The following is a 17,268-nucleotide window of genomic DNA, read 5'->3' on the forward strand; positions in this document are numbered from 1 at the left end:
AATTCTCTCAGAGAGTACAGGAGGGGCTGCTGCTTTACCCATCATTTTGGGATTTAAATACATCCACAATACAAAGGCTCCCGGGAAACTTTTATGGTACATTGCTAAATCAGCATTTACTAACAAGGAAACAAATCCTATTTCCACTGACAAATGGATACATCCTTTCAATATCCTGTTCTGTTAAGGATCATCTGGTAACACAGTCAGAACAGTTCTCAGCAGTGAATCAGACCACAGAATCAAAAGAATAAGATCATGTTAGCAGAAAATTTAGGAAACTCAAAGCTTATATAAATTCTTAAGTGAGTTTTCCACATCATCTCTGAAGGATTTTTGTGAGATTTGGGCTCTCAACTTCTTTGGGTCTAGAAAAGTTCATTTTAAATACTCTGATATATGCTATGGAGGGTCACTTTCACAGCTGGAAGGGAGCAGATGTGCTGGTAGAGAAAAGCTACCGGAAGAAAAAGAAGTGAAATAAAACAGTAAGAAAGTGTTCAGGTGCCATGAGGCTGTCTGACCTTGAGCTCAATCCTTCTGCCACCTCACCTCCCACTATCCAAACCACACTCCCTGAAAAACTGGATCCTCCTTTTCCTAGCATGTTTTCTGTCACAGGAAATAAACTGAGAGAAAGGCTCACATTGCCTGGTCATAATACAGATGTCAAAATGTCCCTTAAAACTGCTGCACACATTTATGGGCAGAGATACACAGACCTGTGTGAAACCCTGCAGAGCTTTCAGACACAGGGGTACATTAGGAGGAAGTGGCCACAGTGAGCTGGGGTTGCACTCAAGATGATTAAATTCAAGAAAAGCAATCCTTTTAGGTATTTATTTTGTTGAGTCCCTGTGGGAGCATCTTCAGATATGAAGATGAGATTGCCCAGTCCTATGTGCAATATGCAGAAACATACTCAAAAGGCAGTAAAACGGCATAAAAATCTCTACTGAGGACAACACCTGAGATCCCTCTTCTCCCACTGTCTGTCAAAAAACCAAACCAACCAAGCCCAAAAAATACAAAGAAAAAAGTACTGAAGATATGACGTAGTGCCAGAGCTCAAGCTTGGAGGTTTCTGTCTCCACTTGAGCTCTGCATTTCCAAAAATACATAAGCATCCCCACAGACAGCAAAAAGGATGATAAGAGGCCTCCATAAAACTGTTGAGGGAATTGGGATCACTTCTCATATAAATGAAGGGAAATGTAACCTTTCAGGTGTGGAAAATAAAGGGAAATGTAACCTTTCAGGCATGGAAAAAGCAGTGCAAGCAGAAAGACTTGTTTTACTATGGATGTTTGAGAACAAAATTAAAGCTTAAAGCATGGCCAGGGCCCTTGACATTTGACATTTATGAAATCTTGGACAATTAAACAGTGGAATATACTGCCTGGAGACAGCACAGCAATCCCATCACAGACAGCCCTGCCAGGCTGGTTAAATACCAGCAATAATGGAGCTATGTTTGATCCTGTGCAGCTGGATGGATCAAACATCTCCAGGTCCCTTCCAGCCACGTGATCCTTGAACTTTAAAAACAGCCTAAACTCTCCTGTGAAATGGAATTTAAAGTCTGAAGCTGTTTAAGTTACAGACAGTTTAGGAAGCATGGTGGTCAGGGGTTTAACATGTAAAAATTGCCCTTCAGTCAAACTATTAAGGAATTGCAAATTACTTACAAATTACATAATGAGCATACTTTGCTATAAACAATCCCCACTGGCCTAAAGCAGAGAGTTCCAATTAATTGCACACCTGTCTTAAAACACAGGGCTGTGATGCCTCTGAATGTAGAGGAATCTCCATCACATTCCCTACCTCAGATATTTTAGAAACACGACCATTTGAGAATTTCAAAAGCAGGTTAAACTGGGAGAAAGAGGAAGTGAGAAGAACACAACTATTCATACCAATTACAGACAGGATAACTTAGAATGACAGAGATTATTTCTTCATTGCTTATAATAAAAAAAGGGACAAAACTCTGCTATAAATCACACTTTACCTTTATTGAAAAACGGTAAAAAAAAATTTTCCTACAAAACATTCAGTGTAACATTTCAAACAAAGGAAAAAAACATATTACCACTGCTTTCCACAGAACAGAACAAAAGTATCAGCCTAGCTAAGGCAGCAGATTTTTTTTTTGTAACACAACAAAATACCCACAACAGAGAACATTATAAACAATAATTCTGGGTGACCTAAAATGAACCAGGAAGGGTTTGATGGGGAGAAGGTATCTACACCAAAACTGTTGGGATTAAAGTAACACTCAAAGCACAATTTTTCAGCTGTGTTATACCTTGGTCAGATACATCCATGTGAAAGAGAAGTCAGCTGCTCAAGACTGTGGAGTTTACAAAACCTGAAGCACAAATCAGACCAAGAGGGGACCACCAGCTCCATTCAGCACCTCCCAGCCTCACGCAGTTCAGAGATTGTGCGTAATTTAGAATTGTTTTTGTAAATTGTGGTATTAACCAGGAACACTGCAGTGAAACCCTGAATGTGCACAGTGAAGGTACCTGCTGCCATCATCACAGCCCAGCCAGAAGCATCAACAGCCATGGAAAGGCCAGCTCAGAATTGTGGTTTTATGGTCATGCCACCTAAGCACACATGAAGCCAATTCCATGTGACAGGGACCAGGGTGCCAGCAGCACCCTGAGGCAACATCCTCAGCATTCTCACTGGGAATTTTAAATACAAAAATTAGTGGAGACAAGAGCAACACATGATCTCTATTTAGGGTTGGGCTAATGTAGGGTTGGGCCCAAACCCCACAGGAAAGGAAATACTTTGTGTACATGTGTTTCATACACACACACCAATATTTCAAATCCCATACCTAAATATATTTTCTTTTTCTATCCAATTCTCCTTAAAGCAACAGAAATCACACTAACTAAGGCAAAACTACTTTGAAAGCTACCTTTAAGAAAGTAAAAGTGACTGAATTTTTTTGTTATATAAAGCCAAGGAGGAGAAAGTACTCAGAGAGATTTTGTGACTCTTAAGAATTTTGGTCCAGACTGGAAAAAACTCATGGTTAGTGAGAAACAGGAAATCATGCACCAGCCAATTTTCTTCTTAAACATTTAAACACACCCACTGAATCACTGCACAGGTATCACCATCATGCCACTTCTCTGAATGACCAACTCACACGGGGAGAGAAGGCCCAAAACATGCTCATACACATGAAATACAAAAATCCAGAGAAAGGTGAAGAGCCTGAGCTCAGCACCTCTCACAGGCTGACCCTGCTGAGAGCTGACACAAGGCGTGCCCACCTCCCACTGAGGGAGGTCTCTCTGCACACCCCACAGCAGAGCAGGAACCCAGCAGGAGCCACCCTGCAGTGACACCACCCCAGGGCTCCCAGTGGCCACACCAGCTCCTTCCCCTCACTGACAAGTGGGGCTGTACCCTCACAGCCCTGGAAGCTCAAAGCACAAATATATACAATGACTAAGCCCTCTCACTCACGATCCAAACTGACTTGAGCTCTTGGTAATTTGTTAGAGGACCCTTGCTAGTGACAAGATTGCTTAAACGGAACCTAGTGGTTAAAAACAAATTCATAAATGTGAACGTTTTTGTAGTGGAAGACCAGTTCTAACTAGGGAATGAATACCTCTCTATGTGGGAAAAGAAATACATGAAAATCAAAGCAGGTGCCCCAATACTTCAATAGCTGGTATCTACGGAAGCAGGGAATAGAGGAAGAATGCAAAATACAGCCCAAGAAAGGAGCTTCATCCAGTGATGCTGACTATAAAACAATGTTATGGGGGTAGGGAGAAAAGCAACAAGTGCTTGGGGTTAGTGATCAACAACCATCCAGAAGCAGCATTCCAAAGTGCTCAAGTAGGTACATATCAACATTCAGATACCTAAAAGCCTTTAAGAATCAGGATTTCCTAATTTCTATTTGATGTAAGGCCTTCATACAGATAGTTTCTAATTAGCTTGGAATCAGTGCGTCAAGAATATCAGAATTTACAGGATATTTCTCACACTATCTCTTTGACTGTTTGGAGTCACCTTCTGTATTTGTCAAAACATATAATGCTATGTATATTTTTAAAAAATCATTAGCATTAAATGAAGCTAAAAAGTTACTGATAAAATATGGCAGTTAACACAAAACTAGCAAGCATCCTAAGGTTTCTGTTGCCAAGACAGAGATACCTTCAGAAGTTCACAGGCTTCTATAAAAGTCCAAGATACTGTTTCACTGTGAATCACAAAGGAGATTTTAAGAAGTGATGAATTTTTTTTCAGTGTCAGTGAATTATTGGCTTATTTAGAGAACATACAATTGACATTTGTATACTAATGATACACGTTATTTTTATCTCTGAAGAGTTCTAGGTGCTTCAATTGTGAAATATTTCAAAAGCCTTCCATTGAAGTTACCTTCTGGTGTGTTTTCTTACAGTGCATAAATCAAATCTATGTGGATTCTTCTGCTGTTTCATGTTTTGTCTATCTCAAGGGGGCAAGGTAGAAAAGGGGGTAGATATTTTATCACTGTGTGGCTGGTGGCTGTGGCCTTAGTTTGCTCTTGCTGAATGGGATAAATTCAAAAGTAGCATTTTTGTAGAGTTCAAATCTGACAATGTGACTGAAATAACCTGCCAGCTTACCAACAGCAAATTCAGTGTTCATGGGTTGGGGAGGGAAGTCAGTGTAGGCAATATTCTCTCAATTCAACTAAAATAACAACAAAAATCCTAATACTAGGAGGTAGGGAATCTTATTTCATTACAGCAATTAAAGCTTCACAGTTCACATCAACACCTTTTAAAACAAAACTAAGCACATTTCTTTCTGAAGAGGTTATTTATGTGGCCTTAATGTCCTGTCTCTGCTTAGATTATTTCACCCTGGTTTAAAAATATGCTATTTTCAGGATCAGAGAATACATTAAACAGGATTTAGCTGTGTATTTGTTACTTCAAAATTTTAGATGCCAGTCCACTAAGGGTAAGGCTCAGTTGCTGTACATACACCACCACCCCACTTCTGGGAGAGGGAGAAGAGATGGGAAATAACCTAGAGCATGCTACAAGAACTCAAGGAAAGCCACATGCAGGAAGAGGCCAACTGCTTTCTGTTTCTACCTTACTCCTTTCTAATTTAGACTGTAAATTCTTTGAGAAAAGGGCCATCATGTCTTCATTACACAGCACTGGGCACATGTGAGCACCTCAAATAGCCTCAGCTGCTGCACAGCCTCAGGGGTGAGTGGCAGAGACATGGTGGGAGGGACAGGGGCTGCAGGGCCTTGGTGCACATCACTCCTGGGGACACTGGGGAGATGTGACACCCCTGGTGACACCGGGGAGGAGGATGTGACACCCCTGGTGACACCAGGGAGGAGGATGTGACACTCCTGGTGACACCGGGGAGATGTGACCCCCTGGTGACACAAGGGAGATGTGACACCCCTGGTGACACCGGGGAGATGTGACCCCCTGGTGACACAAGGGAGATGTGACACCCCTGGTGACACCGGGGAGGAGGATGTGACACCCCTGGTGACACCAGGGAGGAGGATGTGACACTCCTGGTGACACCGGGGAGATGTGACCCCCTGGTGACACAAGGGAGATGTGACACCCCTGGTGACACAGGGGAGGAGGATGTGACACTCCTGGTGACACCGGGGACGACATGTCCCCAGGATCTCTCCCCATGTCCCTCCTGCCAAGCACCTGCTGCAGGAGTTCCTCCCTGCCTGTGTGGGCAGCCCAGCCCTCCCTCCACTGGTGCTCCAGGGGTAATTGGGAGCCAGACAAGGGAAACCACTTGTCAAATCTTTTCATTTCTATGACACTAAAACAGCCAACAGGGTCAAAGGGATCAGAGGAACAGGGCCAAAGATAAACAGCACATTACAGACAGTAAACAAAGCTCCTTATGAATGCAAAACTGTCACTTGTACAGTAACCAATATTACTATTTTTTAGCTTAAAGTGATAAGCATGTGTGCTTCATGCTTAGAAATCCCACAAATATTACAGTTCTGCAATTGCATTTAATATTGTGCTACCAACACAGAAAAAAAGCCAAAAAACAGCTAACTTAAAACACTCAGTTTACATCTATTTTTTGGTCTTGTGTGGTATCTAGTTGAAGATGGAAGCATTGATGTGCTTTTTGCCTCCTAAGAAGTGAGGCAGATGTTAATGTTACTAAGATCAGCTGTATATACCTTGAAGGTATAGACCACCTGACTCTACATGAGTCAAATACAGGAATGTATTGTCAATATCCATTAATGAATTACCAGTTGCTTGTATTTAAGTGACCATATGATTCTGTGAGAAGTATACAGTGACCTGTGTCCTGCATGCAGTGACAAAGCTTTGCATAAGCACGTCATCTTCAAGGCCAAAGGCATATTTTAATGTCACAATATCAGCAGTTGATTTTAAAACACAACACTGCCAGTGTAATTCTGAATTTCTCATCCATCTTGGAAACCACACAGCACCTCAACCATCCCACGGAGTCCAGTGTCAAGTTTTCCCTAAGGTAGCCTTAACCCACGCATCTGCCTGCAGAATCCAGCAGAAGGGGTGGGCACAGTCAAGGCTCTAAAATTTGTTCTGAAAAAGAATTTTAAAGTCTTGCCTGAAGCTTGGGTGCTTCTCAGCAGGAACTGCTTCTGCTCAGTTGAAGTAATTGCCCAACTCACTTGCAGAAGCCACACACACATTAAAATCCACCTTTTTCTGTGTTCTTGGGTCACTGATGCCATGACAAACATCTCTCCAAAGGCACAAAGAGCAAGACTTATGCTGGTTCATACTCCTAGGTTTATTCCTAATATTAATTTCTTCAGAGTGTATTAACTGTCTTAGCATTGTAACAGAAATATTTATTATCTAAAAGCTAACTGGCTTCACACACCACAGTTCACCACCCCATTAAGACATGAGGACAATTTTGGTCATACAATGACTTGCATGGAAAAGGGGACATATTTCACTGGGTTTTAACTATGATGCCAATACATAAGGCTATAAGCTCTAAGAATACCTGGCTGATGCCCCTAATAATATATCTCCCAATATTTTAAATATAAACTCATTTTAGAACAAGTTTTAATTATAGCTCTCTGTTATTGGTTGCAGAACTTTGACTCAGATAAAGATTTCTCACTAAAGTGTCACCACTAAGCAAGAGAAAAGATGCTTGTAAATCTTAGTGAAATCAAATAATTTTACTTTTTCTTCCAAGACTTGATACAACACATCAATAGTCAGTTCAATAAACCTTGAATTTATACTGATCACACACACACAAAAAAAAGTAATCCTCTAGCATCATATTTACTACAGAAATATTTACATTATGCCCCAGTTCAAGTCAGAAAAGGCAGCTGAAAAATGATAAATCCTCATGTGTACTGGAGCATGATTTTTGAAGCACTTCAGGGAAAAAAAAAAAACAAGCAGACATTCACACACACAGCAATAAGGTCTACAGCCCAGAGCAGTCATCTCAAGAGAACAGCCAAAGAGTTTCTGACACAAGGTTTACCTTATTTTGGAACCACACTGGAAACCAAGTTGTCACCAATGAATATAAGACCTCAAACTACAGACAGGCAGACTTGTTTCACAGAAATAGGAATTGAAGAGGAAAATTTTCTGGCTCCCCACATGAAGGGGCACTCACTGAAGGTGTCCCCATTCCAGTCTGTTTGGAGATTACTTGTGGCTGAGCAGGACAAAAGTGCAACCAGATTTTTGAATACTTACTTGTTATTTTTCTTTACTATAAACTGCTTAAAGGATTCCCTAAGGCTGCAAGGAAATGCTACAAGAAAGGACATTATCACCCACTGATGCCGTCTTGAATCTAAGGCCTCTGAGCAGTTCAACACTTCAGCAATTCAAACTACCAAGACTGCACACACACGTTTTACTTACCAAACCACCTACTGTCATCTCTACAACCTTAGAACTTAATTTATGATATCTACACATATAGGCCTATATACATGAACATGTGTACATTAAAAAACAGGCCAGTGACAGATAACTGGGTTATGCCACTGAACAGAAATCCTGGTAACTGAAGTATAAACTCAAGAGAAATTTACTTCAAATTAAAGATTGTAGAAAACTGCAACTGCAGCCTCCTAGGCCTGTGCTCCTTGCATTGATTCCAGGTACTGCTTACACACAGTAGTTCATCAAAAATTTCACAAGGGTCTTGGGTAGGGAAAGGGACCTCCAGGGCACAACAGCTCACAGAACTGAGAGCTGTGACAGAGGGTCTACACAGCTTTTTACAAAGCATACTAGGCTCAGATTGAACACTGAAGTTAATCTTCATCTTGGACTTCTGTAAGACATTGTTTGACCACCAGTAAAGCAAGCTGGCATCTGGAGCTAAGGACAGAGAGCTGAAAACACACTGGCCTGCTGAGAAGGCACCATGACACAGCCTACTGCATCCAGCACTGGGATCTCTCCTGTCCTATTTAACTCACTCTCAGTAGAGCTGTTCATCTCCTGTCATGGGTACCTACTCCAGCTACTTTACATTTCCAGTGAGGGTCATATTGGCCTTCAAGTGTATGTTTTCTTCTTTTTCTTTTTTTATTTTAATCAAGTCCCAAAGTTATTCTTTATAGCTGTGTTTGTATAACACAGGAGGTACTGTGCATTCAAATGGTAGCAAGTCTAAAAATAAAGATGTGAAACTGTCAACAAATAAAAAGGAATGCATTTTTCTCCTCAGCTTCCAGTCTTCAAGGCACCTCCTGCATTAACTTCCTGGGAAATAAACAAGCAGACCAAAAGTTCACTGGAAAGAGAAGAATCCGATACACCTAACTTCCTCAGAAGCACACAGCATCAAAATGAGACAAGGCTCAACCCAAACTAACAACTAAAAGCAATATAAAAATGCTGATGAGATGACAGGAATGCCATGAGATTGATGTTTTCAGCTCTGCTGACTGCAGGTGATTGTTATCACAGTGTTTTCTGATGGCCATTTGCAGAAGGCTTTGTCTCCGGGTCTCTTGGATTGTTTGATAGGTGAAGTTTATCTAATCCTGCAAAACATTACAGAATAAGGAAAAACTTAGACTCCCCCTTGTTTCATGCACACAGGCATTCAAAAGAACACAGAGAACCCAAATCCTACTCTGTGATTGCAGACTTTACATTTGCTGAAGACCAGAACTGATGTTCTACCTCCTCTAAGAATTGCTTCTGGGAAATTCCCTCAGTGTTGTTTAAGTGAGAAAATCCATTATAAGCATGGGAGATGGAGAACCCTCACTTTCCATTGCTTAAATCACAGACTCAGATGTTAAGAACCAAGAAAGACTTGCAATAGTTTACCCTATTGCCTAAAAATACCTAAATAATTACCTAAAATTATTAATTGTATTACTTTGATAATTAATTATTAATTATTTTAAACTAGAACATCTTTTTGTAAATCACCCACTGCTGATCTTAATGTCATTTGTGATGACCAGATCATGTCTCTAAACTATTTATATGTCAAATTACGTTTTTATACTACACTATTACTGATTTATATCTGTTTCCAGCCATTTGTTCTTATTGCACAATTCTCTATTGTGAGTGCTAATTCAAGTCGCACATCCTGCCCAAGGCAAGCAGTTAAATTACTCTTTTTGAGGAGGAGGGAGATGAGGAAAGATGGCAAATTTAGCCATATTTTATTCAAAAGAGACGTGATGTCAGTCCTTCCTTGCTTGGTACAGTTTCTCTCTGAAGTCTCCTATCAAGTTCTCTAAAGTTAAGGATCAAATCTGGGAAGAGTTTCTTATTCATTTTGTGTAGACTACACTGAAGTGCCATGATGTGCAAAGTTAAACTTCTTGCATTGTTGGAAGTGGAATTCCAAAATTGACTGCACTACTAAAAAATCAAAATCTCCTAAATATTGTCTTATTTCTAGTCCTAATATGTGAATTTTTTGGTCATAGACCAATTTTGGTTCTCATTCTCTGAATTCCATGGGACAGTTTTTAACAGACATAGTTTGTGATGTACAGCACTGAAAACAAACCCAGTTTGTGCCAGGAACCTGCACATTTCAGGGTTTGTGACTCCCTGTTTGTGTCAAATCCAATGATCATTACCCTACTGTGCTTGCATTTTATGTTTCTTAATCTGCCTTCAACATCTGTAATTTTTTATTAAACACTTTATTTCTAATTATTTTACAACAATTTTAAATTAATCTTCCACGAGGATTCTGAGAAGTGCTTGGATTTTGTTTCAGCATCTCAACTCAAACAGTGAAAACTAACATCAGTAACTTCTAGATGATTCTATCTGAATCCTCAGCTACAAAGAAACACTAAAGTTTCACCATTATTCCTCTCAATTTAAATACTACTCTAGGGATCTAAAGAGAGAGGAGCTTTGTTAATTAGTAAAGATAAGACAGGGTGACAACAATAAAAAAATAAAAAACATTTTATGCTCTTAGTATCAAATGTGTTTCAATCCTTTCTTCAAGAAACATCAATGCAAAATTTGATCAAATTTTTGATTATATCAAGTACAGGCTTTACTCAGCCAGTTACTAAGGTTCTGTACATTCTGTACAATGATTCTCTGAATAGATGTTCCAAAAATGTATGACAACAAAGTTGACATCTCTGCTAACTATTTATAGGGAACTACTAGGTTGATTTAGACAAAACAGAAAGACAACCCATAGACAAGCTGAAGTTTAATGTGGAATAATTGCTCCTAGCAATGAGAATGTTTCTATGCTCTCCAAAGACTGAAAATCCAACTGAAGACCAGTAAGTACCACAGGCATATCACTGAAATCAACACTGTACCTTAGCTCTGGACTCTTCAAAAAACAACACGTTATTCATCCTCACACTTTAACTTAGAGAAATTTCCAGAAAAAAAAGTATTCTGTGAGCTGTGACAGAACTTTACCAGTAGCACATCAGGGTGTCAGTGGTGGAGAAAGGGATGGTGAAGCACAGAGTGAATTGTCAGGGCTGTGTTACCTAATGCCTTCAGGAGCTCCTCTCGCACAGCAGACGTGAACTTTCTGACCAGACACAACGTTGTCATGATAGCAAAGAGCAAGTTGTAAGATAACACAATGTAGAAGTTCCCCAGCCAGTTGAACCTTCCAAAGTCTCCAAGGAGATCAAATCTGGTGATTCCTGTTAAATTGCATACAAGATTTAGATCAAAATAATCATAACATTTTTTAGGAAACACAAAAATTTGATTCTATTACATTTACATTTGGATGCAAAATTCTTACAGATAGCACACCAGAAGACATATGGTTAAACACACAAGACAAGGTTTGTTGGTCACTATAAAACTGTAAGACACCTTTATCAAAATGTTTTTTAAATTTCATAGTGAAATGCTTGAATAATGGGAGTTGAAATGAATTGTCTATTCTAGGTAAGAACTCTTTTTATAATATCAGTAAATGTAACAAGGAAAAAATCAGCTTTAGTATGAAAACTGCTTGAAACCTCAGTTTTGATAAAATCCTTAATGATTCCAAAAAAGAATGAAATGCTCCTTGAGCTTTTTTTAAAAAAAAACAGGTAGCAAACAGCCTTTCTGTGAGAGCCACAACATCTTACGGTAAACACTAAGCTCTAAAGTGTTCTTCCAGAGCACTGCTTTTGAAACCAAAGTTTAAAAACATCTTTCCAAGTGCAGTTTTTCTCCTGGATCCACCCACCACTACAGCCATGGAGCATTTGCACAGAAGGAAAAGAGGCTGAAAGGTGGTGCTGACAGGTCTCCTTCACAGGGCACCTCCAGCCCTGACACTTGGGCTTTGTGCTGATCAAAGGTCTGTCAATCAATAATTAAGTGATCAACATTTTTCTGAAACATGGAAACATCCACAAGGTGTAGGGCCCATGGCAGAAGGCAGAAGAGGAAGAACCACAGGTTATTCCTTTGTCAGGTGTCATGGAATACTGCACTGAACACATGGCAGAACACTGAGATGACAGCTACATGATCATTGTCTAGAATTCAAAAGCTGCTTTATTCCCAAAAAACCTTTGGCACAGATGATGTCAGAAGGAAGTGTGCCCTCACAACAGTGCAAAAGCAGGAAGCTGACCCTGTCCCAGAACTAAAATGGCAGCAGCAAATGAGGCAATCACAAAGTAGCCCTGGCTCTGAAACTCCTGAAAGCTCCTGATTTTCTATCATCTTACTTTGAAAGTATTTTGGGGCTTTTAAAAACTGACTTCAAAAGTGATAATAAATGAGGACAATTAAGGGTCAGCTGCACTTCTTCCAAGGGTAAACCTGACACTTAGGAATCTCACTGTATCTGCACACCCAAGACTTGCAAGGCAGTTATCACAATGTTAAATGATATACACACTTCTTATACTCAGCATCTGTCATTTAAATTAAAACATCGAAATTGAATTTGGTACCTAATGAAAAAATACTGAAATGAAAAGAAGTTTCAAAGGATGAAACAAAACAATCACTGATCAAAACAGCAAAAGAGGCAGGAAGAAATACTAAAAAAAGCACAGAAGGTCTTAGCACAGAAAGAAAAAAACAACTGAATTAACTGGTGAAGAGATGAAGGACAATAAACACAGAGCTGCTTTCCCACTTCAAGGCAAACAGGGTCCTCAGCATTTCCAAAGCAGCAGTGCTTTAGCCAGATTGTGAAGCCACATGAAAATTAAGAAAGTCAGGTTTGAATGTACAGGCTCCCAAAACTTTAAAGGAAAAGGAACAAAACAGGCAGAGCACTGGAGTTCTCTGGGAAAGGAAAAACATTCCTTGACACACAGAGGTCCAGAAGAACAGTGAGCCATGGAGCAGTGTTACCAGGACAAACACAAATGAACCCTGACACTTCTCTTAGAGTAGGTGGGAAAATTATTGTCCATAAATTACATTCAATTACATTCAATTTCTTCTTACAAACAGAAAAAGTCACTGCTCATCAGAAAAGTGACACATAACAGCCTGTAAACTCAAGGGAGAAAAAGGTTAAAAAGGTTTTGATGTCTTTCTTACAGAAGCAGTACCCACTCAGCCCACAAAGTAAAAAAACCCAACACTTTTAATAACTCCTCAGTAACTGAACAAAAACTTGCATATCTAGTGGCACAAATATATACACACAAAAGCTGATGAAATTTTACCAAATAAACTATTAAACAAAAACCAAATGGTAGGTTTTAGACAGCACACACAAATAAATTTAAAATCCCCATTTACTTGTACATAATACTCAAGTGTAGAATTCTAGGAAAACTTCCATACACCAGAAAGTTCAATTTTCTCTGGAATTCTTTGTTTTTTGTATTCTTGACTTGAAGAGCCTTGTTCCTAATTTGCTTCTCTGCGATTAGCAATATGGTGCTGGTGGGAAACATTTCTGAAGGGCTACTAAAAGGCTGAAAAGTTCTGGGGAAATATGAGTTAACTTATTTAAGTAAAATAACTTATTTTAGTTTAAAACTTTCCTGGAGTTCTAGAAGAATGACAGATTAGACATATCCACCACCTACATATCTAATTAGAATGCTATGAAACATGTAAGAAGAAACTATTTCCATTTTTTAAAGTTGAAAAAGGTCAGTGCATGTATTAGATAACTTTTGCTTTTTCACCTTTCCCATAAGGATAAAGTCTAGTCTTTTCTCTATAGCCTAGAATCTCGCTTTTTTAATAAAGTGAAAAGACTATGAATCTGCTTAACATATTTATTTCTTTTCATCTATTCAGTGCCACAGGGAGGTGGCATGTAGTGCAACACACATTGATATTTCTGCAAAAGCACCACATGACTCACTGTACTCTAATACACTCTATTAATCCTGTTTGGACAGCTGTGACTGTGCATTTGTTAGCTGTGTGTTAATTGTTCCATCTTTTTTCTTCTTTTATTTATCTCTATGGCAAACTATTCAGGAATTTCACTTGTTAGTCTGGTTTTTAAGTGAGTTTTACCATTAATCTGTTTCCTATGAGACAACAATGGACCCAGCGTGTACACTTACTCCCACAGAATCTGGTTATTATCAACTGGTAATCTCATGGATCATTAACAATTAATTTTATTTTCTTTTAAACAAGTCTTGAATGCAGTAACTTAGTAGACACAAACTCATGTTACAATTCTATTCTAAACAGTGATTTTTCTATGGCTCCATATGCTAAAACCATTTCACTTCTTAGACCTTTATTATACTGGTTTTATTTTAAAACTCCACTGCTTTAAATACTTGAATTACCCTTTTGCATTTTTGGGAAGTTTTACAACAGATTTTTTTAAGTTCTGGAATGCTTATTTTAAGATTCAACTCTCCAAAATGCACTGCAGTAGGTTTTTTATTTGCTATAAAAATGATTTATAATTTATTAAAATATCCCCTCATACATAGCATGAGAATATCCAGTATAATACTGGAAAACCATGAACTACTCTTGATTCAAGAGTATTTTCTCTGAAAGGAAGAGCAGCTAGAGAACTACTGAGCACACACTGCTGGTCTGTGGGCCTGAGCTCAAACTTCTAAGCTTGTACTTAAGACTTGTACAGCCTGAGGTGAAGATTTTTGTTTTGTTCTATTTAATGTTCCCAATGAAATTCACATTAGTTACAAGGATTCTGCACTACTTAAAACATGTAATAGCCTTGCAATTTAGCTTCAAGAATTCAAGCTGAAGATTACCTAATTAAAGTGAAGATACAACACATTTTTCCAACTGGTTATAACAGATTAACTACTTCAAATGCTACTGCCAATCCTTAGCAATAAAATCAGGAGTTCTTCAGTTCTGCTATGGTAGACTCCAAATTGTTAAATTTGAAAAAAGAAGTTAACAAAAAATACAAGCATGTTATTGTAGGGGAAACGAAAGTAGCCTGGTATCACTGCTGATTTAAAAACTTAATAGATGAAGAGTCATTAACTCTTTTTAAAAAGCCATTTGCACTCAGTGTTACCTTGAATTTCAGACACCAAATCCCAAATGTATTTCTTGACGGGAACTAAGCACTAATTTCACAGTGAACATGAAACTATTTCAGACTGCTCTGGACAATCAGTTTTCCTATCTTTTCATCTGACAATCTCCTGTTTTAAGAAGTTTCAAATCTGACCTTCTTAAAATAATCTATTCCCTAAAAATACTTAACATCATTTTCTTTTTAGAAAGTATGTCCTGCAGTTTCATGTACATAGATGTATGTTCAACAGTTAATGTTTGTGTAGAAATGAAGGCCACAGATACATGTTTTTTCATCTGAAAGTGATGACAAATTACATCCCTATTATGAAAAATACAGGTACAGGCTCTTATTTTTTCTTGTTTTTTTTTTTTTTTTTTTTTTTTTAATTAAACATCCTTTATTATGATATTATTTCCATTTCACTTACCCAGTGTCCTTGACATCACTGGCAAAGCAGAGCTCAGCACCAAGATTGAGACACAGTTTCCAATTATCTGTTTGAAAATGACACAGCATTTAAATGATAAACGAGATTGCTGAAGGGAACACAAAGAAAAACAGCAGTCAAGATGAAAAAGAATAATTCTTAAAAGGCACATTCTTCAAATTGAACCTAAAGCAATTTACTGTAACATATTGTTAGTCTTGCTGACTTCTGTCACTCCTCTCCACATGGTATTACACAAGACAAAAATGATTCCAAGAAAAAAATCAAATATGCATTCATGTGCTTTTAATCAAAGTGTTGTGTATGCTCAGATCCAAAATTATTCAAAACAACCATGTTGCAAAGCATCAACTGTTTACTTACTTCCTGTGAATGTTTTATAAAAGAACAATTCCATGGGCTTAGAATGGATGACTGATACATCAGCTTAAGCCTTGGATGTAACTGCTTGCAGGATTAGCACTATTTAAAAAATTACAACAAAGAGCTTCCTTTCAATTCAATGCCTGTTGTCTACTTTAAATAATACAAAAAAATTCACAGCTGTTAGATTTCTTCTTGTTCTTGTAAAGCCTTTAAAAAGAGTAATTGAAACTTTCTTTCACAAGGGATCATTTTCTTCAGGTCTAGTTCTATCAGAAGCCAAAAGGAAAAAAAGTAAACTTGAAAGTAGGTAGACATTTATACATTCACTATTTATCTCCACACTATTCCTGGTGTACTGTAAACAATCAATAGGAAATATTAAGAACAATCCAACTCTCTGCTACTTATTCCTCTGATCATTCTGTGTATATACCCACTCACTTCCAACAATTTGTAGTAAAAGTATCTTATTCCATTATTTAAATTTAAAAAATATAGAAACAATGAAACATATTGAAAAAATAATTAAATTCAACATCTGTTTCTTGGTTACTGATCACTTTCCCATGTCAGCTGGGGGAATATTTTGCAAAAAAACCTAGGCATGTTCCTCCCAATTAGGTAAAGCATTGGTTATGCTAAAGCCAGTGCTAAATTGTAGAAAGTCAAATTAGCTTCAAATTGGACAATGCTGCTGAATAGCTGTCCTCAGTCTTAGTTTCATTATTCAAATTTGAATTACTTTGTCTTATTACTTCTAGCAACCACGTTGCTCAGATCTCAAACAAGGTCCCTGAAGTACAGTTAACACAATCAAAGTTATTCATTAGCAATAAGTTCCCTTTGAAGGAAGTTCTTTCACTTGCTTTTCTATAGCCAGTTAACAAGCTCTGCCATTCCTGGCTTTTTACAAGTGAATGGATGCCATCCAAACTAAACAGAGCACATCCTTTTTCCCACTCATTCAGCATTTTGACAATCTTCCAGTTTGTGTTTACGCAGCTTACAAACAAATACTGATCACGGCAAATGAGCCATTCAGGGCAATTACTAAGAGAGTCAGTTTGTCTTGGGTGGCAAGAAAGACAGGAGGGGGCCATGCCCATCCCAGATTGTACCTTACCTTTGTCATGGTTGTGTCATCCTTCCTGGGAGTGAAATTCTCAAAAAAACGAAGACTGTAGAAGCCGACGACAGAAGATACCATAAGATAGCTGTGAGAATTAAGGAAAAAAGGAACCCCCAAGGAATGCAAGTTTCACTCAAGTTCTCAGCAGTCTCCTAAAAGTCTTAAGAACTAAAGAAAAAAGAAACAAAAACAAGTGTTTGAGAAAGACTGACCTATCTTTCTTCTTTCCAGGCTAGTGTCTTAGTGTATTATCAGTGTCCCAGAAAACTAGACAGAATACTTGTTAACAGACTGAATTCTT

At 38.3% G+C, this 17,268-nt stretch overlaps 1 protein-coding gene across 6 annotated transcripts in view; it reads right to left on the minus strand.

The window, feature by feature from the left end:
- Positions 1 to 7,230: 7,230 nt before the first annotated feature.
- The window catches only part of LMBR1 (limb development membrane protein 1), a 64,683-nt gene continuing 54,645 nt past the window's right edge, over positions 7,231 to 17,268 (minus strand). For all 6 annotated transcript variants that reach the window (XM_059471733.1, XM_059471725.1, XM_059471740.1 and 3 more), the window contains 4 exons: positions 16,962 to 17,052; positions 15,452 to 15,518; positions 11,057 to 11,218; positions 7,231 to 9,097 (listed from right to left, as the gene is read on the minus strand). In XM_059471733.1, the coding sequence (XP_059327716.1) occupies positions 9,015 to 9,097; positions 11,057 to 11,218; positions 15,452 to 15,518; positions 16,962 to 17,052 (403 nt within the window). In that variant the 3' untranslated portion in view covers positions 7,231 to 9,014. The remainder of the gene's footprint in view (positions 9,098 to 11,056; positions 11,219 to 15,451; positions 15,519 to 16,961; positions 17,053 to 17,268) is intronic.

Source organism: Ammospiza nelsoni, chromosome 1, assembly GCF_027579445.1.
Source record: "Ammospiza nelsoni isolate bAmmNel1 chromosome 1, bAmmNel1.pri, whole genome shotgun sequence".
Taxonomy (NCBI): Eukaryota; Metazoa; Chordata; class Aves; order Passeriformes; family Passerellidae; genus Ammospiza; species Ammospiza nelsoni.